The sequence below is a fragment of the Gossypium hirsutum genome, chromosome A08 (assembly GCF_007990345.1).
Source record: "Gossypium hirsutum isolate 1008001.06 chromosome A08, Gossypium_hirsutum_v2.1, whole genome shotgun sequence".
Lineage (NCBI taxonomy): Eukaryota > Viridiplantae > Streptophyta > Magnoliopsida > Malvales > Malvaceae > Gossypium > Gossypium hirsutum.
Window position 1 is genome coordinate 108,006,151 of NC_053431.1, and position 24,478 is coordinate 108,030,628.

The 24,478-nt window shown below is 35.4% G+C and overlaps 4 protein-coding genes across 6 annotated transcripts; 2 read left to right on the forward strand and 2 right to left on the reverse strand.

The window, feature by feature from the left end:
- Nucleotides 1-355: 355 nt before the first annotated feature.
- Nucleotides 356-4,044, forward strand: LOC107938340 (uncharacterized). The gene is made up of 3 exons (XM_016871457.2): nucleotides 356-715; nucleotides 1,052-1,404; nucleotides 1,939-4,044. Exons 1-3 carry the CDS (start codon nucleotides 487-489, stop codon nucleotides 3,868-3,870), a joined length of 2,514 nt encoding a protein of 837 aa, XP_016726946.1. The 5' UTR covers nucleotides 356-486; the 3' UTR covers nucleotides 3,871-4,044.
- A 284-nt stretch (nucleotides 4,045-4,328) lies between these two features.
- Nucleotides 4,329-8,110, forward strand: LOC107938341 (actin-related protein 7). Its single transcript, XM_016871458.2, has 7 exons — nucleotides 4,329-4,724; nucleotides 4,990-5,205; nucleotides 5,919-6,060; nucleotides 6,379-6,623; nucleotides 7,247-7,430; nucleotides 7,638-7,705; nucleotides 7,785-8,110. Exons 1-7 carry the CDS (start codon nucleotides 4,647-4,649, stop codon nucleotides 7,935-7,937), a joined length of 1,086 nt encoding a protein of 361 aa, XP_016726947.1. The 5' UTR covers nucleotides 4,329-4,646; the 3' UTR covers nucleotides 7,938-8,110.
- Nucleotides 8,111-10,094: 1,984 nt separating this feature from the next.
- Nucleotides 10,095-15,045, reverse strand: LOC107938342 (nuclear transcription factor Y subunit A-4). Of its 2 annotated transcripts, none has more exons than XM_016871460.2 (7): nucleotides 14,130-15,045; nucleotides 13,220-13,448; nucleotides 12,064-12,179; nucleotides 11,771-11,842; nucleotides 11,002-11,166; nucleotides 10,554-10,892; nucleotides 10,095-10,473 (listed from the first exon to the last, which is right to left on the reverse strand). In XM_016871460.2, the coding sequence occupies exons 2-6, from the start codon at nucleotides 13,431-13,433 to the stop codon at nucleotides 10,599-10,601; spliced, it is 861 nt and encodes a 286-aa protein (XP_016726949.1). In that variant the 5' UTR covers nucleotides 13,434-13,448; nucleotides 14,130-15,045; the 3' UTR covers nucleotides 10,095-10,473; nucleotides 10,554-10,598. The 2 variants fall into 2 exon arrangements, with proteins under 2 accessions (XP_016726949.1, XP_016726948.1); XM_016871459.2 differs by having other exon boundaries at nucleotides 10,585-10,892; nucleotides 14,130-14,375.
- Nucleotides 15,046-15,905: 860 nt separating this feature from the next.
- Nucleotides 15,906-21,055, reverse strand: LOC107938335 (protein FRA10AC1). 2 transcript variants are annotated; one of them, XM_016871448.2, is made up of 11 exons: nucleotides 20,904-21,055; nucleotides 20,727-20,794; nucleotides 20,239-20,320; nucleotides 19,387-19,470; nucleotides 19,049-19,088; nucleotides 18,732-18,777; nucleotides 18,050-18,108; nucleotides 17,729-17,796; nucleotides 17,190-17,282; nucleotides 17,008-17,072; nucleotides 15,906-16,318 (listed from the first exon to the last, which is right to left on the reverse strand). In XM_016871448.2, the coding sequence occupies exons 1-11, from the start codon at nucleotides 20,957-20,959 to the stop codon at nucleotides 16,230-16,232; spliced, it is 750 nt and encodes a 249-aa protein (XP_016726937.1). In that variant the 5' UTR covers nucleotides 20,960-21,055; the 3' UTR covers nucleotides 15,906-16,229. The 2 variants fall into 2 exon arrangements, with proteins under 2 accessions (XP_016726937.1, XP_016726938.1); XM_016871449.2 differs by having other exon boundaries at nucleotides 18,738-18,777; nucleotides 20,904-21,035.
- Nucleotides 21,056-24,478: the final 3,423 nt, after the last annotated feature.

The following is a 24,478-nucleotide window of genomic DNA, read 5'->3' on the forward strand; positions in this document are numbered from 1 at the left end:
ATTTATCTATTTATTATTTTTATAATTTTTAAACATATTTAAAAAACATTAAATCATTAATAATATTAAATTTTAAGGCTAATTTTAAAACTAGATAAACCGGTCGAACAAGAAATCAATAAGAATATTAGTTTACCTTAAATTGATTGACTCGTGAATTGATATAAACCGATTGAATTGGATTAAAAAAATTAATGGAATATTTTATTTTATTTTTAATAAATTTTTAATAATTTATTTGATCCAACCAACCAAACTAATCAAATTCGACATTGGAAACCTGATTTTTAATTGATTTATTTATTTTTAACTATTATCAAATAAATAAGTTTTTAAGTGCTCCTATAAACTCCTTGGGGCGAAATTGTCCTCAAAAGCTCCCTTAATTTACGACGTTGTCACCACCTCCAGATCTCTCACTTCAGCATTCCCGTCTCCTACAAAACAGATTCAGAAACCAAGGAATTCCTCAAAGACAAAACCACCATGGATGCTGTCCGCCACTACGACACTTCTTGGAATTCCTCCACCAACTGGTCTATCGCCGATGGTTCCCTCCTTCACTCCGTCATCTTCGAGTCATCATTAGCATCAATCGCCGGATCCGATCAACATGAACCTGCCCTCGATGATCTAACCGCCGTCGATTCCGCTCCTAAATCCCCCCTTATTTTGTGCCCTGCTTCACCTGATTCCGGCCCCTGCGAGATCACCAGTGAGTCCTCCCGAACTTATAACATGCCCTATTAGTATAGATTTAACAATTTCGAAAGAAAAGATTTATTGCGGTGCTGGTTGATCGTACTGGATAATTAGGTTTTCATTTTTTTTGATGAAACATTCAGCCTTTTGATGTTAAATCAGTGGATTTACTTGTTCTTTACGATGTGAATTTTATTAGCATTATTGTTAGTATGTATCAAATTCCAAATTTTATTAGGATAGTTCATTTTGGCATGGGATGAAATCAAGCAAAGATATATTATTCCTTCCCCTTCAAATTCTTGTATTTTTCCTGACTTGCTTTGTGCAAATCATCTCATGCCTGCAGTTACTTTTGCCCAAAGCCATGAAGTAAGACAGATTTATGTCCGAAGTACTGGTCGGGTATATGAAATATACTATGCTCCTAAACCACAGAGCAGCAATGAGTATCTCAGTACCGTTCGCTGTGGTGGTGCCTGCAGAGATGAAGAAGTGCTTCTTGCACCCAATTTTGATGAATCTGCATTGGCTCATCTGAAAGGAGCCAATACGAAGTTGGATGAGAAGACACTGAAAAATGACAGCAATTCCAACTCGAATGAAGATGATTGGGTTGAAGTGAAAGCTCCTGGTACTCCTTTGCTTGATGGTGGAAGCACTGTGTCATCAAATTCTGTTGTGCACTCAGGTAGCACACAGGTGAGTGTTTTTTTCTTAATTGCAGATTCATTCAAGCAAATCTTCCTTCTTTACCCTTTTCTCGGTGTTCTATGGTGTTAGCTGCTCGTTATTGGTAATTTCAGAAGTTACCAGGGTTACCTGAACCTATTTCTATACAATTTGTGTGACTCTGGGAGTGGACTATAGGAGAGGTTGGAGAGAAAATAAATAAGAGCTTAATTCGTTATAGATGTTCAAAAGATTAGAATAGGGAAGCAACAATGGAATGGATAAGTAGTAATGGCCTTAGAAATGTAAACAATAAATGAATCTAAGTTAAAGGAACTGCATAATTTTAATTGCAGGTAGGAGTTGGTTTGGAACATAGTTGCAACAAGGAAATCTTAGTTTTAAGGGGTAAAATAGGAACCTGAGATAGCCCTTTCTTTCCCCTCTTCTGCTTTTCTCCTTTCTGAGCAAGAGACTATCACTAGAGTAACCGTGTAACACTTAGACATAGAGTTGTGATTGTGTCTTTATTTTAATCCATGGCTGATTGATGGAAGTTCTCAGGATTTATATGAGGCTACTGCTGAGATCAATGATGCAAACCCCTGCATGTCTATTACTCTCCGGTTGCTTTCTCTTCAAAATAAAGGCTGTGTATGTGTTGATGAACTCTATGTTTTTGCTGATCCTGTTGATATAGCTGATTCAGAAACTGAAGTCAGCCAGATGGGAAATGCGGGAGGAAATTCTCTTATGGCTATGCTTGCTCCCACACTTTTTCAGTTATCTAAAACAGCAGGTTTTCACCGCATAGAAAATGCAGAGATTTTTGGCTCAAAAACAAAGAAACAAGAAGATGGGTCAAAGAGTACTGAACCATTAAATTTTAGAAATGAAATCCTGCAAGAAGTAAAACCCAGTTTAGCCAATCAGTGGGAGGTGAACTTGCAGGAAGCAGTTGCAGCAACTACTGAACCAAATCAACATGAGATCCCCCCACTTAAGCATGTTACAATCAAGCCTGATGTAACATGTGGGCATATTGAGAGATCCCTGAATGAGCTTGTTTCTCGAGTCAGTAGAGTAGAAGATCTCCTATTGAAGTTTGAAGAGAACATGCTAAAGCCCATAAGCAGCATTGATGCAAGGCTCCAGCGTGTAGAGCAGCAGCTTGGAGAACTTACTAAGAACCCTAAGACATCTGAATTGCCATCTTGCACAAAATTCTCTGCACCTGAATTTTCCTGCCAGAATTCTGATAATTATTCTTGTAACACTGGTAATGAATCTAACCAACTTGATGATGCATCACATGAGAAGGGTATTTTATCACCTAACCAACTTGATGAAACCATTTACCCGGTAAATGCTACTCGGTTATTCCCAAGACTTGTTGTCACTGCCCCTGATTTTTCCAATGCTGATGATGAGGATGATGACATTGCTTTAGAAACCGGTTCTGATCTGTCCAATGCTGATGATGAGGAAGATCTTGTTGCTTCAGAAACTGGTTCTTCTAAGGATAAACCAAAGCACACCATGTCAATTGATGATGCATTAGCATCTGCCCTTGCCAACTTCCTTTCTTCAACTTCCATAGAGAAAGAGAAGAATATTCAAGCTCCAACTGTAAAAGCTCCTGAAATTTTACATGAAGAAGATGGTATTATTGATAAAAAGGTGTCACCGGCATCTGAACCTTGCTGTCTTGATACAAGAGATGGAAAGGATTCAACAACAGCATTGGTGCCATCCGACTGTTCTTTAGAGAGGATAGGGGAGGTGACATGCTCTCTTAATGAGGTTGATTCTGAGCAAGCAGCTAAAGAAGTTGTTGAAGACTATCAAAAGCAAGGTCCTTGCCATGAGACGGTTGGCTACATTGATACTCCAGCCAAACATGAACACCAGATAGCGGGGGACATGGGAAATGGGGAAGTTAGCAGTGCAACAAGAAAAATTTTGGTTCTTGATGAAATGGATATTCTGAACCAATTCCTCGAAGATCATACTGATGATGAGTCTGATATTGATGTGGAAAGATCTCCTGGGGACAAGGAAATTAAAGGAGAAGTAGCTAAACAAGATCATCATGAAGACTTTCTGAAGAATTTTCTGGAATTATCACATGCTTCTTCTGTAGTGAATTTTGAAACTCCAATCCTGGATGTAAAGTTTACCTCCGAAGACAACTCCATTAACAAGGCGCCTCTTGAAGCCCTTTTGTCTGACATGCAAGTAACAGGTACTGCTTCCTGCTCTAAGAAAAGTGATGATGGTTCCCTTGGAGCCCTTTTGTCAGACATGCAAGTCACAGATACTGCTGCTTCCTGCTCTAAAAAAAGTGATGATAGTTCTCAACCTGGTGAAGATTGCAAGTTGATTTCAGTTGACGAAGCGGATGTGGATGGTATGCCTTGGAACTTGGAGGTCGAAAACCTGGAGGATTATCCTGCGTGTAACAACCATGAAATTGCGGAAACAAACCTTATATGAAAGAGTAGTACTAGCTAGCTTCATGATGTTGTAAATAATCTGTTTTTCATAGTAATGTTTTAGAAACTTGATCTTGACTGTTAAAGTAGAAGCTAGCTTTGTGTCCGAATATGTTGTAAATAATTTGTTTTTTAGAAACTTAAATGAGTAGATAGTTAATAGCTTTACGATTGATGGAATTGGGTTAGTAATAGAAGTAAGAAATTGATTACTAGTTGCTCACGGATTGATATTTGGGAGTCAGAGAGAGATTTGGACTTCCTGTTATGGGCTATGCCATTTTTTTTTTCCAATTTTCGTTCTACAAAAATCAACCTTCTCAATAGTTATTGGTTTTATATCAGTTTTGGCACACCATATGGGTTTCATTAATATTTACGTTGTTTAATAATTTACTAAAAACTATATAGATATTTAAAATATAAAATTAAAAAAAAAAAACTCATTTTTTGCGCCTTTCTAAATAGAGAGAACAACTCTTCCTGTGCTAAAAAAAATATTAATTGAAAGCTGAATAAATTAAAAAAAGAAAAAGAAAATAATAACGGTGGCATATAGATTGGGTACTGTAGAAAGAACGAAAGGAAGGTTAAGCTTAGTTCTGAAGAGTAGCAGTAACAGACGAAGCGATTTCTCAAAATACATCATACATTTTGAAGTGAAGCAAGAGCTTCAACATTAACGCCCTATCTAAAACCCGAGGCATCAAATCTAGGGTTTTCGCCATACACTGAACGTTAGGGTTTTGGTTTTGTGTCTTTTTTCTCTGTGGCCAAATGGAGGCGGCCGTGGTCGATGCTGGCTCCAAGCTCCTCAAGGCGGGACTTGCCGTCCCAGATCAGGCTCCATCCTTGGTATGTTTCTTTCTTTTTAACACCTCCTCAAGAATAACAGTGGCTAAAAAGAATTAAATTGATTGAAAAGGTTTCTTTCAAAGGGTTACTCTAACCAAAATGTAGCTTTGGATTTGGGGACAGCTTTAAAGCTTTTCCTCTCGCTTTATTCCTTTATTAATTAATATATTTCTTTACGAGGTTTCAGTAAGAGTCGCTTCGTTTTGGTTGAACTGCTTATTTGGGTTTAGGGTTTGCCAATTTGAATTCTTTGACTTGTGGACAGATAATGCCTACTCAAATGAAACGCATGCTGGAAGATGGATCATCTGCTGATAATTCATTGTTGGAAGATGTTACCATCGATCCTGTTGTGCGAGGATGCGTTAAAGACTGGGATGCCATGGAAGATTTGTTGCACCATGTTCTATACACGGGCCTTGAATGGGAAGTTGGAAATGAAGGACAAATTTTGTTTACTGAACCGCTTTGTACTCCCAAGGTTACTCATCTTTATCTATTCTTGCTAATCTTGATCTTCGAGTTGATTTGTTTCTCCATCCCTAATGAAAGATGATAAACATCATGCTGTTCTTTCAAATGTTTTGTTTTGCATATTCATGAGAAAAAGTAAACTACGTGATACTTTTGCCAAATGTAGATGCATCTGCTGTAATCACGGCGCTTAGTTGTAGAGGGGATTTAGCAACTATTAAATCACTTTGTACCTCCCTATATTCCCTGCCATGCCCATTTTACTTGAGTTCAAATGAGGTATTGTAAAGAATTGGAGCCTTTTTGAGCCAGTTTGGGGTTGCTAGAAGAGGTGCTTTGTATAGTATTGTTCTCTTTGTCCATGGTGTGGTCAACTTGAATTTATTTAAAACTAAGATACTATTTAGTTAGTTTAGAAAATTGCAAACCCTTTTTGGCCATCTTCAGTCTTTCTGTATAAATAAGCTGCTCCAGAAGTTGGGTCGAACATTCACTATGAAGTATGCCATGTTCCTGTTGTTGATATATTTAGTTTACTGTTGCACCCATTTTAGGTATTGCTTAGTGTCAACCTAAGAAGAAAGCAGTCAAACTATCCCATTGCCACCTTTTTTCCCTAACATTATAGCCAACTCTATTACTCTGGTGTTGATTACCATGTGAATAGATGGTGCACATCATTGTACTTTTTGTGGCTCCTTAAATCTAATCTTTTTTCAGGCTGTTAGAGAACGACTGGTGCAATTGCTATTTGAAACTTTTAATGTCTCGGGATTTTATGCGTCGGAACAAGCAGTGTTATCTCTGTATGCTGTCGGGCGTATCTCAGGTTGTACTGTTGATATTGGTCATGGGAAGATAGGTATGTACATTTATGCTTTTTAAGCATGTGATGTTTAAGTTTTTGGCTGCTTGGTTCATATATGCAGTGGACATAATAGCTCATTTTAGGCGTGATGTTTAAGTGGAAATAGGACCAGCACAATGCCGAGAATCAAGTTATATCGCAAATGCATAAAAAATTAGCTGGTCAAAGTGTTAACTACCTTGTAAAGTTGGAATTAAGCTGTGGATGATATATCAGGAATTACTTCCAATTGGCTTTAAGCTGAAAAGGCTTTTTGTTTCCCTGCTAATTTAATTGATTTTCTGTACTGCCACGTGAACTGCACATCAACAGACATAGCTGCAGTACTTGAAGGTGCTGTCCAACACATTGCCTCAAGAAGATTTGAAGTTGGAGGTATTGATTTGACAAAGTTACTTGCTCAAGAGCTGGGTAAATCAAATCCTATGGTGAACCTCAGCTTATCTGATGTTGAGAAACTAAAAGAGCAATTCTCGTGTTGTGCCGAAGATGAAGTTGCTTATGACAGAATGCTCAGATCATGTGAAACAGAGGAACATACTCTTCCTGATGGACAGGTTTGTGTTTTTCCTTTATGCTTTCTATCCCCCCTTGTTTTGGCCAAGAGAGAGTAAGATAAGAAAAACTGACTAAAAATGATATGTGAGGGGTGTATGCCTTTGGATTTGTGAAAGATGAATATTTTATGATCTATTATCAGTTCTATGTCTTATACCTAGATGTACTAATTCTGATGGTTTCTATCAGATGTGGCTGTTAAATTCCAAAAGATAATAGAAATTATAATTGTCAGAACATGGTCAGAGTACTGAGAACGAGGAAACACCTCTCCATCTTATCTGCTCTCTTGGTTCTATGGTCATTCTACCTTTGTTCCCCACAATCTTAAAAGATGTTTATAATCTTGTTACTTTCAGTTTGGATTTTTAGAATTTAAAATGACAAGTCTACCAGGAAACAGAATAACAGTGTCATTTTTCAGGAACATAAGTTGATAGTTCCCTTATTAATTGATCTTTTTACATGTATTATGGATATTCTTTGCTATTTCTGATAACATGGCTATACATTTCTCCCTCTAGCTTATTTTCAGCATGCTTCATGTTCTTCGGCACATCTTCTACAAGTAGGATATCTGAGTTGTGTTTCTGATTATAAGATTCTTCAAATGACAATCCAGGTGATAAGAATTGGAAGGGAAAGATTTACTGTTGGTGAGGCATTGTTCCAACCATCTATATTGGGCTTAGAAGCTCATGGAATTGTTGAGCAGCTTGTTCGTAGTATTGCAACGGTTTCTTCTGAGAACCAGAAGCAACTGCTAGAAAATACCGTTCTTTGTGGTGGGACTACATCTATGACTGGTGAGAATCATATCCTTCAATTTTTGTGATATTTGGACTTTGGATGATGAAGGTGGTTATTCCTGGATTGTTATAACGCAGTTATCAATAACATGTTAAACATGTACACTCGTGGCTATGACATGAGTGTTGTATTAGAATTTTGGATGTAAAACTTGGGTGTAGTTTGCTTCCCAGCTGATAACATGTTTGGCCTGCTTAATGCAGGTTTTGAATCAAGGTTCCAGAAAGAAGCAAGCCTCTGCTCATCAGCAATCCGTCCTTCTCTAGTGAAGGTAATATCATATCAATCTAAGTGTGTATGCCTAGCTTTCTTGTTGATTTTGTTAATCTTTTGTGAGTTCTCTTTGGCAGCCCCCAGAATATATGCCAGAGAATTTGTCAGTGTATTCAGCATGGGTAGGAGGTGCAATTCTTGCTAAAGTGGTGTTTCCACAAAATCAGCATGTAACAAAGGCAGATTATGATGAGACTGGACCTTCTGTGGTTCATAGAAAGTGTTTTTGACTAATATTTTTTTACTCGAGTGAGCTTTTCTGTCTGTATTATCTCAGGAATGCTGCTAATGGCAGTTTAAACCTGAAATTGAGGAGAAAACAAAGTTGTAAGTTTATGTGACTATTGATTGGTAACTGGGTAATCTCATTAAGTTAAAGGATCAGCATTTCCCATTCTGCTTACAATATTTTTGATTTTGCCTTTTATGGAGGGCAGGCCTAGTTTATATGATTGTGAAAACCAGTTAAATGTGTCGCATTCCGATGTTGTAATCGGAAAAACAAAGAAATAGAACATACTCAAAAGGCTTTTGCAGCTTTGTCATTCTTTCGATGTGTTTAATATGATTGTGAAAACCAGTTAAATGTGTCGCATTCCGATGTTGTAATCGGAAAAACAAAGAAATAGAACATACTCAAAAGGCTTTTGCAGCTTTGTCATTCTTTCGAAATCCTAAGTATTTATTTCAACTTGCAAATCAACTCAGGCACTTCATAAACTCAAAAAGAAGAAGAGTTAGATTAGGGATATCAAAAAACAATGAATTGTTAGTTGAATCCATTCACTAAGAATGGAACTACTTTTTATTTTCTCTTATTTGGAAAGTGAGTGTAAAGAAATGGTAAATTTAACAATTCCCAGCTCCATTAAAATGGAATGGAATGCCAGACTATCCTACATCTCAAATGAATGATCCAGCAATACAGAAAATGGAAACAGACTTCACTACCCCCAATAATGGAAATGCAGAACTTGAAAATCTTACATAGACGATGGTAACTGAATCTTTTAATTCTGCCGGTGTTTTTTTTTAAGAGAAAAAGGTATGAAAGTAGAAGCTTCATCCACTTAGATTATGAAAAAGAAGAGTGATCCCTCAGGAGTTGCCAAGTATCGACCCACCATGAAACTGAAACACATGGGGTTGTTATGGTTGGTTCCTCAACCTCTACCACTGAAAGGGAGCGCCAACTTTCCCACCTCTGTGCTTCATTCTCACTTTCTGATTACTAAATGTTTCATCACAGGGATCATTCATTTTCGCACCACATTTCACCCTCTTAACACACACAATGACCTTACTCATTTTTCATTTCTTTTAAACCCAAAAGGCACTGCAACAGAATTAGGATAGGGAAAAGTTTAAATAAATAAATAAAAACCCAACACCCGCAAATAGAATCCTTATAGATTCAATAGAAGAATGGAATATAGAGAGAGACGAGGAAGAGATGGAAAGAGGCAAAGAGCGTTTGAACAAAGAGGGACAGAGCGATAGCCGATCGAATTTCTTAACTCTTCTTGTAGGGTTTTCGGCTGCATGCCTTATGGGCCAGGCCAGGGGGCTGACATTTGATTTGGTCTTACCATTATTGGCTATGATAACCTTTTATGGGCCTGCCTCATATAACTAACTACACTTTTAGGAACTATCTGGCATTTGCGGTATGATAAAATCTTCGTCTGCTTTTCTGTATGTTCTTGAATATTCATGCAATATGATGTAAAGTGGCATTAGGTTTGTTAATCTTTTGATCCAAACCCAAAATGCAATTTGATTAATCAAATTTATTTCGAATTCATCCTTCCTAATTCCGAAGATAATTCTGAATTTAACAAATGACCAATTCCTAAAAGAACCCATTAACCTATCCTAACTCAAGATAGCTCAAACTCAACTTAAAAATATTCAAAAATTTATAACCAACCAGTCCAGCATGCCATGAATCAGATCTTCATTAAACATTACCTTCTCCCAACATAACCCATTAATTAGTAGTGGTATCAAAATTTAATTATAGAACATTTGACCATGGGATTGATCTGCAGGCACACCCGTTTGATAATTTCAGTGGGTGTGTTGAATTTAAGTTCTCTTGTACCAAAAAAACTTCTTATGTTAATGGGGGCACGGTGCTTAAGCTTCACCAAATCTTGATGTAACCACCAATCACCAACTTATGTCGTAAAAGCTATATATATATGTGTGTGTTGTGTGTGTGTATGCATACATACTCGAGGAAGAACAGCTATTTGGTTCAAAATCCAACTCTTGTTTGAAACTTAAAACAAACAACCATGAGCCAGCTAGACAGACAGGTTAACGTGAGGTGTCAATAGCCATAAAAAATGATGAAACAACCAAACATATATGACAGTGAGATAGAAACAACAACAGACGGCATTTACATTATTAAGGCCACACTTATGGAAAAGTTCGAAGCTCTTTCACTCATACACAAGTCTCCAAGCCCTTTGACACTCAAATTAATGTAAATGTGTTTGAAATTTTTGCACATTCACAACTGTTTGCTACTGCCTAGATACAACACCTGTTTTTATCTTCTTTTTTTACAAAAGGGTCAAAGGGAGGCATGTCAAAGCTATTACCAGAGTGGAGATAAAAAACCAAAGACCACATATCTTCTCATATAATAACCCCTTTAACCATGAGTAACCAAAGCCAAGAATGAATTGCCTGAGGAACACCACTCCAGGAGGGATTCAGACACCCAAGATCCAGGGCAAATACCTCCAGCACTGCCTGTATGGAAGAACAACCCCATTAGATACAGACACAAACAATGACCCCTTCATACAATGAATATCAACTATTTGCCAAACCTGCACCGCAATGCCGGAGAGTGCCACCCACCTCAAGGATAAATTTCATTTAATTGAAGGGGCCCCATGTTGCGCCCCGTTCCCTTGCATGATATCCCTTGCACAATTTCCTTCTTGCTGACCATAGAAGGAGTTCATGTTTCCAGCACCAGTTGCGGATACACACTCAGACCCAGACAAGATAGATGATTTGGTTGAAATGTTTTCATCTGAATTCATGCCCTTTTGTGAAGTGGGGCTGGTAACATCATCACCCTGCTTCTTTGTATTAAGAAAACGACCTCCACAACCCCTAGCCCTTCTCATAGCATGTAGATGCCGGGACTCATGAAGGTATGGCTGTAGTCAATGGCAACAGAGTTGAGTCCTGAACCTTCCTATCATTTCTACCAGGCACCACTAAACAAGAAATGGGGGGGAAAGCCCCCTAAAAGAATACCATTTTTACCTTTCTAACTTTAATGGCTTTCTTTTCAAGCTCAGCCTTAGCACGTATCTGTCTTCGCCTCAAAATGCCATGATATTGCTTTGCATTTACATAAACAGGCTCCTCTTCCATTTTAAGAGGCAAAGGCATTCTAGCATGATGCATTCCATATAGATGTGGTGACACCTGGATTTCATTAGCAATAGAACACATGAAGTTCAACAATTCTGTGTGGCAAAATAATATAGACATCTCCTAAACCTTTAAAATAGCAAGTTCATAACCTGAATCCCCATTATTAAAAACACATGAAACTCGTGCAAAAGAAAGAGAAGGGAAAGGTTAGGTGATGGTTGGATCAATCAGATGGTAAAATTGGTCTTCAGCTATTTGTGCGCAAATTGTAAAATAATTAGCAATTATATTTTAAAATATTAATAACAAGTTCAGTTTTCCCTCAAGGAAAGCAAAGAAAGGATGAATCATTTTCTATGAACTTGCAAGCATTATTTGCGGCCCCAGGATAATAGCATTAAACAAAGCAAATGAACCACAATCCTACATGTAGAAGCATCACCATCACAAATTTTTTTGTCAACATTATATATTTCAGAAGTGATAGATGCATAACACCTCAAAAGGAGACATATTGCTTATTCTAATTATAGCTTAAAAGAATCTATTTTCTAGCAGCCAGATAACTGCCATCTACTGCAAATAACAGTCACTAAATTTTGTCTTTTCCAGTTCTCCAATGTATTTACAGCAGAACAAGAAAATCAGAGCATACCATCATTTGTGGCCCATATGAAGTCAGCATTCCACAATACTGAGGATCTGAATAAGGATATGATGTCAAGACCTGAAAGTTTGGAGCAAGTGTTCTTCCACAGTCAAAGAGAAAATCAATTTAAACTCATATACATCCAAAGAACACAAAAAATGTAGGTTGACTACTAAAATACATGATAGCTGTATGCTGATGCATTCATGAATGCACTGATACGTATGAAAGTGTATGCAGGGGTTGATGCTTGTGTGCATGCCCGGGGGGGGGGGGAGAGAGAGAGAGAGAGGCCTTACAATCGAGTGACCAACTAGTTCCATTTGGGAATTTGGTTCATGGTGTTCACCCAAAGTAAGGGGTGTTGTGGAAGGAACGTGTTTGAGATGTTGGCGATCTTGTCCGTTTCTCCCATCTGATCCAAAACCAAGATAGCATTAATATCCAATGAACGCAAAGCACAGGGTTTGTATGCCTCAGTTTCATGCAAAATGCAGACATATTATATGGCATTAGTTAGCATCCTCAGATAGCAACTATTTCCAATCTTGATTAATTGGCTTTTGCGGTCCTCCTCAACAACCCAAGACAGCATACATGAACTTTAGAAAGTAAATAGTAAGGATATACATTCCCATCCAAAAACAGTAACCCTGTGTGGAAGTAAGACTCTTAGGAGAAGTTAGGTAGGACTCTTATAATTAAAGAAGTTTTTTTAGGACTCTTAAAATAGAAGTGGTGTTTTGTAGGACTTTATTTAGTTGCATATAATTTTTTTAATTATTCTAATATCTTAAAATAGAATTTGTGTCGATAAATCCTATGAAATCTGGGTCTCTCTCTAACAAATCCTAAGGTTTCACTCCCCCTTTGACGAGCTGAGCTATCAATCACAATAAGTTGTTCCGTGAACCAAAATAAAGGGAAGGCAATTCATTTCAACTTCCCCGTCAATCACCTGATGACACAATCCTATTTTTACTCCTAGTTATATCAAGAACCAATTTAGAAAAGTTATATTCTGCCCCTTAGTTTTCTGTCATATGACATGTTTCTTCTTTTTCTCCCTTTTTCGTTTCATGAGACACGATCACATCCTCTTAATTGATTTCTAAAACAAATTCCCAGCTCTTGCAATACACTAAATAGTAGGTAAATGAATGACAGAACCAAAAAGCAAAGGAGACATTAGCTAAAAGAAAACAATATATTTTCTTCCATTTTTAGAATCATAATATATTATCAGCGCATGAGGAACTAAAACAGCTTCACCGATCCTATAAAGTAATAATATAAATAAAAAAATCAGTCCAATACCAAATTACAGAGTTTGTTTGGTCCAAAAACTGATGCCTTGCGGTCTTTTAGCATAAAAAGAAGCATTCCATCTTTAACTATTATGAGAAATCAGAGCTTGTGATCCTACATTGATCAGATTCTCTTTCTTGAAATTACCTTCATTGCCCAAGTCCCCATGAGCCTGTGAATGCACAGCTCCATTTGCCACTGAACCATTTAGTTGTTCTACAGAAGGCGACTTCGAGGCAGCTTCAACAAAGGGGTTAGTCCCAACTCCTTTCCACCAGGGTTCAGAGTAGGCAGTTGACTGCAACACACTTTGAGCCCCATGGTCTATCTGCTGATCATCATTCCCTGGTTTTGCTGGCATTTCTCACGACTTATTCTGAAATTCAGAAATTACAATTAGAGAGCTAAATAGCCCAAACATAGAATTTTACTTATGAGATATAAATAGAGGGAAGAAAAAAGAAGAAGAACCAAAATCAACAATGATCTCAACTAACTTCCCACTCACTATCATCTAATATAACATAACTTATGTGCAAATCTGATGTTGACTTCCATCAAAATTCATAAATAAAAAAAAAGATTAATTGATTAAACATGAATCATATGCATAACACAAAAACATCAGAAAATTCTCACAGGAAAATTTTAAAATTTATGTTAAAATGAAGGCGGGTGGATCATTCCATTAATTCAAAGTTCAACTGATATAAAAATTTAGAACTTCGACAATCAAAACTAGCACCTAAAAAAGAAACTGATCCTCGAAATCTTATTCAAAATCAAGCCGAACTTAATACAACAGGGTAATTCAATTTCTAATTTTGCATCTGGTTATCTCTAATTCCACCCCCCACAATTCATGCTAATCTTCTTATCTCCTCCAAATTTCTCATCAAAAGAGCAAATTCCCATAACATCAAACCAAAAAGGGAAGTTTTTTACAAGATGCTAAATTAAAACCCTAAGATGACTCGAAAATTTTGAATCAAAAACAGGAAAAAGAAAGATCTTTTAAGAGAATAAATTTAAAAAAGGATAAAAACAGAGAACTTACAGTAAAAGAAGAAAAAGAAAAAGAAGATTGGAATTGGAGAAGCAAATGCCTAGAGATTGATTCAGTTTGGCTCTCTCTCTGCAACCATAACAGAGACATAGAGAAAGACAAATCTATCAAGCTTAATAAATTATCTTTATTTATATGTTTAAAATTTTAATAAGAGGTTTTTATTTGTTTCATTGACACAAATGTCGAACTTTTTGTCTTTTATAAGGTAGAAACTGAAGCTGTAACTACGAACCTTTCCAAATTTCTCCAAATAGATTAATTTATCACACAAATTACTTTATTTTATACTTTTTCGAATATTTATATTTATAATATAATTATGAATTGCAACGTTTTTTTACATATATTTTATGAAAATTAAAAATTTAATCCAATTAATTAGCATTGTTAAACCTGATTTAAAAATTAATTTATAAGGAATTAACAAAAATCAATAATTTAGAATTTTAGATGTAACAAATTAATAAAAACTAATAATTGAAATTCATGTTTTTATCAACAATTAAACTAACTTTTAAATTTCTATAAAATATAAAAATAAAATCCTAAAAATTAATTATTAGTATATAAATGTAAAAAAGACCTCGTTGTAATTAAATATTCCTAAAAAAGAAAAAATGGTTAAATAGTGGGAAATACTTAAATCAAACAATGTTATCGGGTACATATAAGATAAAATAATAAAAATAAAGTAGTGGGTGGAGATGATTTTATGGTAGTGGGTCAAGCAAATAAGTAGGCAGTGGGAATTTCAACTTGTCATCATCTCTTTTTTCCAACGGCTGTGGAGTGGACTCCTTTCTTTTGCTTCTTTTTAAGATCATACTATTTTCAGCAAAGCTTCAGCTACAATTCCTTCTTTTTCTAATCATACAACTCTGGTTGAGGAGCTTTTGTCAAGTGTTATTCAATTCTTTTTCTTCCCTTTTTTCATAATTAATACTCATTACCCGATTATACAGATCCAAGGAACTGTTGAAAATGGCAAAATTAGAACTAGGGTTGGGTTTGGATCCGAGACAGATTCCAAGAGGCGCTCTTTCTTCTTCTTCTTTTATTATTATTATTATTAAATTCCAGTTTTATTACATGACAAAAAAGAGTGGCGTGGACACCGGACAGAGAGACATGGTTGACAGCGGTGACACATGTTATGCACACACCACGTGTCGTGTGATCAGGATGACATCGTTGAGGTCCATGTTATTTAGATCTTGCCACGTTCTTACTATTTTTTATCATTCTGTCTTTTTCACTTGCCAACCATCGTCGCTTGCTTAACGGCGTTTTATGTCCCCCTTTAACCACGCCATTATTGTTTTCATCCTAGGTAACAAGACACCCCCCAAAACAATTAACTGTAGGTGGAATAATTTTCTTGATCCAAATCTGTACATTATCAACTAAACCAAAGAACTTATTCCCTTTCAAAAATAGTAGAAAATAATAAGAGAGTGTAAACGTCGAGGCAGTCGCAGACGAAAGCGTAGGTATGTCTTATACAGTTGAGACAGGGTAAGAGGCTACGCAGTAGCAACTACCAAACTAAGTACACTACTAGCATCAGTTATGGATGGAGGAATTGATATTGTATTAAAAAGATTGCTGCGCTTTAGTCAACATCACCAGACTAGAGGCCCTCTCATCATCATCGACACATATGTAATGTAGATGTAGATTTTACTTTTTCTCACTTCTTACGCTATGCAAATGAAAAGAAAGCCTTGCTTTTCCCTTTTTGTTTTACTAATAAAGGAAACAAAATTAAACCACCCACCTCATTTGTATTAATAAATAAAACTCCATTCTCCATAAGAAAACATCGCACACCACCTAAAAAACTTTCACATTCTTTTAGCAGCCTTTGTAAGATAACCACTCTTCCTCTATTTGGTGAGTTGATAGGCAAAGCTTTTACTACGATTTACAGGCTGAGCAGCAGAATGAACAAAAACAAATTTACAAGTTTCAACTGAAATTGGTATCTCAGCATGTCGCTACCAACTCTCCCAAGGCCACTACGGTGTCAGCACAGAAAAGGGTTACTCTACAAGACTTTTACTTAATTCACCTGAGTCTCACCTACAATCATGGAAACATGCCCTCGAGGTACTTATCAAAGTCTTCGTCACCATCGTCACTTTCATGATTGATAGCTGAAGATGATGCCCTTTTACCTGGAAAAAAAGAATGGAGAAAATAACAATGACAATGAACACATCTGAATTCAGGTGTACCTAAACATGTGAAAACTAATGGTCTAATATAAGGCCTAAGGGTGCCCTCTACTCCCCCAGCTAGGCCGGATTGACAAAGCCAAGTTATCAGTCATTACAACACTCGGTAACCTTGATAGGGGATTATTTTTAGCTTAACGAACCTAAGCAAATCTGAGTATGAATTGTAGCATAGAAAGAACACAATTCTAAAAACTTGCCGGGACAGTTAGCCAACAGCCACATCCACCACACTTTACCTAATTTATTACAGTCAAGATGTCTAGGCCTATCTCCGGTTTACTACTCATTCTCCCGGTATTTATATTTCAGATGTACTAACAGGAAAATACCAACAAGTTACACATCATATTGCATATGTGTTTCCTCAGTTTATGTGTGTGTGCAAGGATCAAACATAGAGAACTATATGTAAGCCTCCTTGCCCTGGATGTAACTTGACTCCTGAAAGTTAAAGTTCTTGACTATTAATTCTGAATCAATTGAGTAATTACGAGCAGGGGGTGACTTGCTCTTTGGGTGTGGGGGAATTAGGAACTAGAGTAACAATAATGATCTCTTGTTGTAGAAGGTAAGCAATAACTTTATGAAAATGAATGATAAAGGACCATTGATGGCAACTCCCAAACCTTTTCTCTTTTCTCTGCTCCTCTCGCGCTCCTCATCTGTGTCATCTTTGTCTTTTGACTGATCCCTGTATATATAGTACAAGCGTCAACTTATAAGCATGGAAACGTGAATTGCTACACCATCTCATTCAATTACTAGAGAACAAATTTCTAGTAAAAAGATTTTGGACTCAAGTTGACACCTTTTTCTTTTGTAATCCTTTTTCTGTTTTCTGTCAAATTCCTTCTCCCTCTCCTTCTCGTTCCGTTTTTTGTAATGAAGCTTCTCAGCGCATCTATTTGGAACAGTCAACAATAAGAAAGAAGCAATCAAGGACAGAAGGCTTAATAATGGAATCATATACATATTAAACACTACAGAATGTTACATGTCAAATTAATGAAACGATAAACCATAGACACAACACAAAGAAAGCTGTACTTTTCCAACGACATGGAACTGTATCCTAGAGATAAACTAGGATTTACACCAAAAGAAAGAAGCAAACATTAGTACAGGTCATCTAGGATTTGCGTTGACTAGTATACATTCTTTTAGGTTATCATCTAAACTCTCAACCCACACATCCATGCATCCATTTCAAGAAAGGGGAAAAATTTGCCTCATTTAGCATATTCGTGTACAGAAGGTTTATAAATGCTAAATGAGGCAATGATCTCAACAAACGTAAACAAACAACAATGGTTCACACACAGAGACAAATAAGGTATCTCTACATACCTTTCACAAGTTACCACCTTCACCAAGGCTTGCTTGTTTTCTCCAGCCTCAAAATAGGAAAAGTTTACCTGAAAATTTTATCCAAGGAAAACGAATAGTCCAAGTTACCTTAATATTCGCACAAGAAGATATTCCCTTCATAACAAAATATTTCAGTATTTAAAAGTAAAATGGGAACTCCACAACATCCTTAATGCTATTAATAGCTGAGGTAGCAGTTACACCTAAAAATATTACCTAACCATGCAAGAATTCATACCCCTAGCAAAAGATGATGTCCAGTGAAATGGCAAACGGGTATTACAAATAACAAACACTTGCCTCATAGCTTGCTAAGCCATCTTTCTCATTGCAGTGCTTATTACCACATATAAACTGTCCTGATAGAAAAGAGTAATAAGTAAAATTTAAACTTATGTGCAACTGCCACATAATGACCATCATATTATTGAAGACAATTGTTAGCTAAATTTATAAAGACAAGAATCAATAAAAATATGCGGTGTTGAAGGCCATGAAGTTTCCTTGTCCTTGCTTTTAGGACTTTTCTACCCCACACCTCTAATCCATCTTCATGATTAATTATTTCTAAAAGTAAAGATTTCAGTGTGCAAAGTTTAACAATTGCCAAAATTGGTGCATTAGCAGTGTCAAAGCCCTCAAATTTTCAAATAATTTTGGTGTTCAAGGTAGGGCCTGAATTTTACCTCAGTCTTTATCACTACTACCAATTTTTGCCCACTTACTTTGCAACTCCATTGTCCAACAACTTTTGAAGATTAGCTAAAGCCACCTATATACATCCTTTTTTCAAATTAATGACATTGCATAGCTTTCTGATAAACCCAAGGCAGATTGGAATATGAATGTAATTCTGGAACAATGCAAACTATAAGATTCCAGAACAAAAACCAGTTGTAAATTACTGTCAACTAAAAAACATGATGTAATTTACGAATTAGTATTAATCAAAGCAGTCAACAATGAAGAGAAATCTATTTACCTTTACCAGATATAACTTCCTTCTCTGTTCGCCACCTCAAACCAATCTATAAAATCGGAAAGGAAAAAGCTTAAAACTGAAAAATAACTTGAATTAAGAAAAATTCATCAATAATCTAAAGTGGATAATATAGTACAAAGAGATGGAAGAGAAGATAACTATGTATCTGCTTTTCCATTTTCAGCATCAGGTTGTGCTTGGCTCAAAGCATTACACATGAATTTTTTTCCATGCTTTGTATGAAACAACTACTGTGAAATATATCATGACATAGACAAGTTTCTTAAAACATCTAACAGAAGTAAGTAACAACATACCTTACCACTCTTATATTGTGACATGTCAGCTATGCAGTATCTTAAATAAGCTTAAGGGAACAAATAAAAAGTCAAAGCTAACTTTTATTGAAATTAAAGCAGAAACAAACTCACCAAAATGTTAACTGATCCACTAGATGTTTAAACTTCTAAAGAAACCAGAGTAATGCATGAATTCCTTTTTAGATAGATCTGCCACAGCCTTACCCAACTTTCCAAGTAAGATTTACCAAGAAGAAAGTCATTAAGAAATAAGAAGACAAAAAGCATTCCCCTTGTTGAGATTTTAGATTTTCTGTTCCCCAATATAAGCAAGAAACTAAAATAGCAAAGGATACTCTTTAAAAAGTTTATCATAGTAACGCTTCACCAGCTTCTGCTCCCAGGAATGATTCATATCATCTTCCTCAGAACGTATAAAGCTACAACAATTGTTAAATGTTGAAAAAAGAAAAAGCTGAGCACCATTAACAATATATACCACGTTTGAAAGTAGAGCATTTCAAAGAACATGATTTCAGGCACGAAAAAGCACAACATCCAAAATAATCTCCATATTGATTTGCGGATGGAAATAAGGCAAATAGAAAATTGTCACAAACAATATTATATGAAATTCTTCTTGATCCTACATTTTTTTTTCCTAGGCTAACCACCATTCCCCATCTAAGCTCATCCTGGATATGCTAAACAACCATGAATCCACAACACAAAGCAGATTTAGCCTGACCTGTATTTCAAGATTCTCAATTTTGACATAATGATTGATCATAAATCCACTTCATGAGTACTCATCAAGCTACTCAATTAGCTCTGAATCCACTAGTCTTCTACAGTCATATAATTAATCATTTAACATCTGATAATTCTAAAAGTTATCTACTCATGCTTTGACATTTGAACCTGAAAAGAAAATTCATAACAAAGCAAGTCTGTGTCCATTTTCTTCGATCCAATACAAAAAGAGGATGACGGACAAGTTCCACAGATTAAGAACAGCTCAAAGTTTCATTCAAACTTTGAAAGTCATAGGCAACATAAATAGATATAAATAAGACATTAACACCATTATACCTCACACCTTGAAGAGAACGCATCAAAGGGAGATAATAGATGGAAGACCGTAAGCATTGATCATAAAGTGGCATGCAGCCACACAAGTCCATTACTAGAAAAAAACAAAAGCATACCGATATCCCTCCCTCAGGGTATCATGATCTGTTTTAATTGGCAACTTCACATCAGTAGATTTTTCTTTTCCGTAAAAGCCAACTGCAAAACAGTAAGCAAAAAGCAAACAAATGACACCCAAATGAGAAAGAGAGGGAAAAAAACACCACCAAAACAACAAAATAAAGACAAGATGCACTTGAAAAGTGAGAAACGCCACTAGTTTTAGTATGGAAAATAAAATGTGTGGCTGACTGTAGCCTCCTTCCATTCTTAAAGGAGAAGACTGTTCATCATCCACTCGTTTTAGGACACAAGGATGTAACAAATACAGCGCTCACTATTTGCATAATTCCTTTCATGTCCATTTTCCAATTAACTAAGCAACAAAGTAGCACAGCAATTATTTTTGACGAGTAACACAGATAAAGGAAATGCAAATATTTTCTAACGTGAAAAAAAGAAGAAGCAGTAACTGTAACAAGAAAATCGATTAAGGAAACTTTACCATAATCGTTCAAGAATTTCTTGTGGCGATCGTAGGCATTGAGGCCGCGAATGTGAGATTGGTACTGTCTGAGATTGAGATTTTAAAATGAAGTGAGCTCAAACGATGCGTGTGTGTTTTGTTAGATTCAATCACCACAACAATAATAGTAAAATGGAAGAGAGTGGAATACGGAACTGTTTTCTCTCTTCCCTGTCGAAAATTGCAGACTTGAGCGACCGGAACGACGCCATTGTTTTCGTGTTTCAAACCCAGAAACCCTAAAGGCAGTTTCGCGCTGTTTCGACTATCCGGCTGGCTGGGCCTAAATGGCTCGAAAAATATAAAACTATAAGTCAGCGTTGTTTTTATGGGATAATATAAATTTTAGTCCCTGATCTTGGCAACTAGATCCACTTTGGTACTTGTACTTTTGTTTAGTCCATTTTAGTCCTTGAACTTCACGACTAGATCCATTTTAGTCCCTAAACTTGAATTATGTCAAGAATAATGATGTGACCAGTTTTACTGGAACAAGATCGGATTGGATGAACCAAAAATAGATCAATATATCCGTTTGAACAAATGGACTGAACAAATTAACTTGAAAACTGCTTGAAATTGGTGAAAAAAAGGGGGGACAAAAATCGACAGTTGAAACAATTGAATAAAATCATTTATTTCTTAATTTAGTTATATATTTTTATGAATTTTACTAATTTAATTATTGTTGGTCTTACGATCGGACCAATTGAATTGGTTAAATCAGGAATCGATGGTCTAACTTGTTCAACCACTAATTCGATTATTAAAACACTAAATGTGACATTGTACCACATCACCTTAAAATTTATATATATTTTTAAAATTTTCAAGTAATGATGTGACACAATCTCAAAGTACCACATCACCAAACTTTTAGATTTTTCAAGTTCAAGAATCAAAATGGACATAATTGTCAAGTTTAAGTGTTAAAGTGGACCCAAAAAAAGTACAGATACCAAAGTGAATCTAATTGCCAAGGTCAAGGGTCAAAATTTATATTATCCCTTAATTTGTTGTTATTATTTTCTGGGAAATTGCAGAAATAGTCACTTTTTTGTGAAAATAAAGTAGAACATTACAAAATACTAGAAATACACTAGAGGAGGGTTTACAGTAGAGGAGAAGTTTCATATGACTGTAAACCCTCCTCCCTACCAAAAAGCCAACTTGGTGATACTATTAGCTTCCATGTTTTCATCTCTAAGAACGTATTCAACTAACCAAACTTCCTTATTTTGCAAAAATTGAAAGATACGTCTATTAGATTTGTAAAATAAATCTAAAATAAAACTGAATAAACCAGGATCTATCATGTCAAATCATCAAGAATAAATAAAGAACAAAACTAAATGAGGAAGCGTACCTAAATCCATGAATTCCTTTAAGTTTTTCTCGATCTTGGGGATTTGATCTTTCAAATTAGCACACAACTTTCTCTTTCCTAAGGATGGGATGTTAAAAAAGATATCTAGTGTGTAATTTGGGGACTATAACCCTAATATTTATAACCTTGGCATATTAGTTCTAATTCCTAATTAGTCCATCATTAATTAGAATTTGATTAGAACTCAATTACTAAAGTACCTACACATATTTGACCCATACTTTTTTAATCATTAAAACCCAATAAAACTTTAACCAAATTAGATCACTTTTAATTTGGGATAACCTATCATGATAGTAAATAATAATATGTAATTACCCTTATTATATATGTGATGTCCATATTTTCCAACAATCTGCCACTTGGACCGCATATATATACTAATTACTCTATAATTACATGTCATTATATAACATTATGAGCCCAAAATTTTACTATCATATCCAAAAGGTATTTCGAACAATCTCGTCTATTAATTATGTTAACATAGAACCAAGGGGACTTTCGTTACATATATCGTAACTAAATCCATCCATAGTCATGTATATAAACACAACCAAATGACATAGATCAAGTATGGATGTGTAGCATGTAAATTACATGCAATATGATCTAAACAGGTCTATTTCTAATTGGTCATCTTAAACCTTAGTGAGATCAAACCTTACCAAAATCAGAGTGTAGATAAACCAAATAAACTTTATTTCTGCAGAAAATAAATTTAATTTCTTTAAATTGAAATAACTGAAAATATGTCTATAACATAAAAACATTTAAAAATACAAATTCCCACTAAAACTAAATATCATTTAAATGACATTACACCCATATAAGTAGTGTGCTCTTATAAAACCTTAGGTGTAATTCCTTAGTAAGCGGATCCGCAATCATGGAGTTTGTCTTAATATGCTTTATAGGCACCTAGCCACTCTGAACTTTTACTTTAACAACCAGGAACTTAAAGTCTATGTGTTTTGACTTTGATGTACTTCTATTGCTAATGGAATAAAAGACTGGAATTTGTTTCCACAATTTGCACCTTAGTGACAAAATACTATATCCATATTCCATCAAAATCGACGTTCTATATACCTAATAATCTCTAACTGATTAGATCTTCGATATGTGAGCATGTAATCTTTTATTCTCTAAAAATACCTTATAACCCTCTTGGATGCTATCCAATGGTCCAAACCAGGGTTGTTTCAAATATCTGCCTAACATCCCAATAATGTACACAATATCCTAATGTATACAACCCTGAATGTACATTGGACTTTCCACTGCTAAAATGTAAAAAAATCTTATGCATTTTTGTAATCTCAAAATCATTCTTAGGGCATTGATTGAGGCTATACTTATTATTGACAAGCAATATGCCATCAACATATAAAACCAAATATATAACCTTACTCCCACTAAACTTATGGCATATATAATTATTGACAAAAGTCATCTCTAAACCGAATGAGATAATCGTTTGGTAAAATTGTAATACTACTAACGAGAAGTATGCTTAAACCCATAGATGAAGTTCTTTAATTTGCAAATCATTAACTTTGCATCATCAGACACAAAGTTTACTAGTTGCACCATATAAATGTATGATCAATGTTACCGTTGAGAAACTATTAACTTAATATTCATCTAATGCAACTTAAGGTCAAAATATTCCACTAAAGCCATTATAACCTTTCTCTAGTGGACCTTTTTAATGGAATTCATTCTTGAAATTGTTGAGTTTGTTCTTTTGGAAAAATTACCTCATTTTGAATAAGGAGTTGTTCAACATTGTCTTATTAAGGTTCCATATTCACTTCTTAATCAATAATAGGTATGAGAACCTAAGCATCATCAAAAGTGATAGTAGGAAATGAGTTAGAATTCAATTCATCATTAAAACTCAACATCCTAAAAGAATGTTGCAATTCTCATCTAAAAAATATTCCTAATTGTGGGATCATAAAACTCATAGCCCTTAGATCACTTAGAATTTACTTGACCCTTATACTTTATAGACATCAAAGAAGTCAGAAACGATGTCATTTCAACCTTATCGTTTTTAGCAAAACGTTTCTCAATTTCATTAAGGAAACTTTGGCCTAAGTAATCTTTTTAGATTCTTTGCCCTTAAAGGCTTCTGAAATGTTGTACTTTATGATCATTAAACTCATACAATTTGAACGATCCCACCTCTCAAAATCCCTTTTAACATAAGGGGTGTTTTCCACAGTGAGAGGTGGAGGTTGTTCTCCCCTTAGTGCAATGTCTATGTTCATACAAGCAAACACTGTAAGTAAGTGCCTTTTCCATTCATTGAAATTAGTCCATTAAGCATGAATAT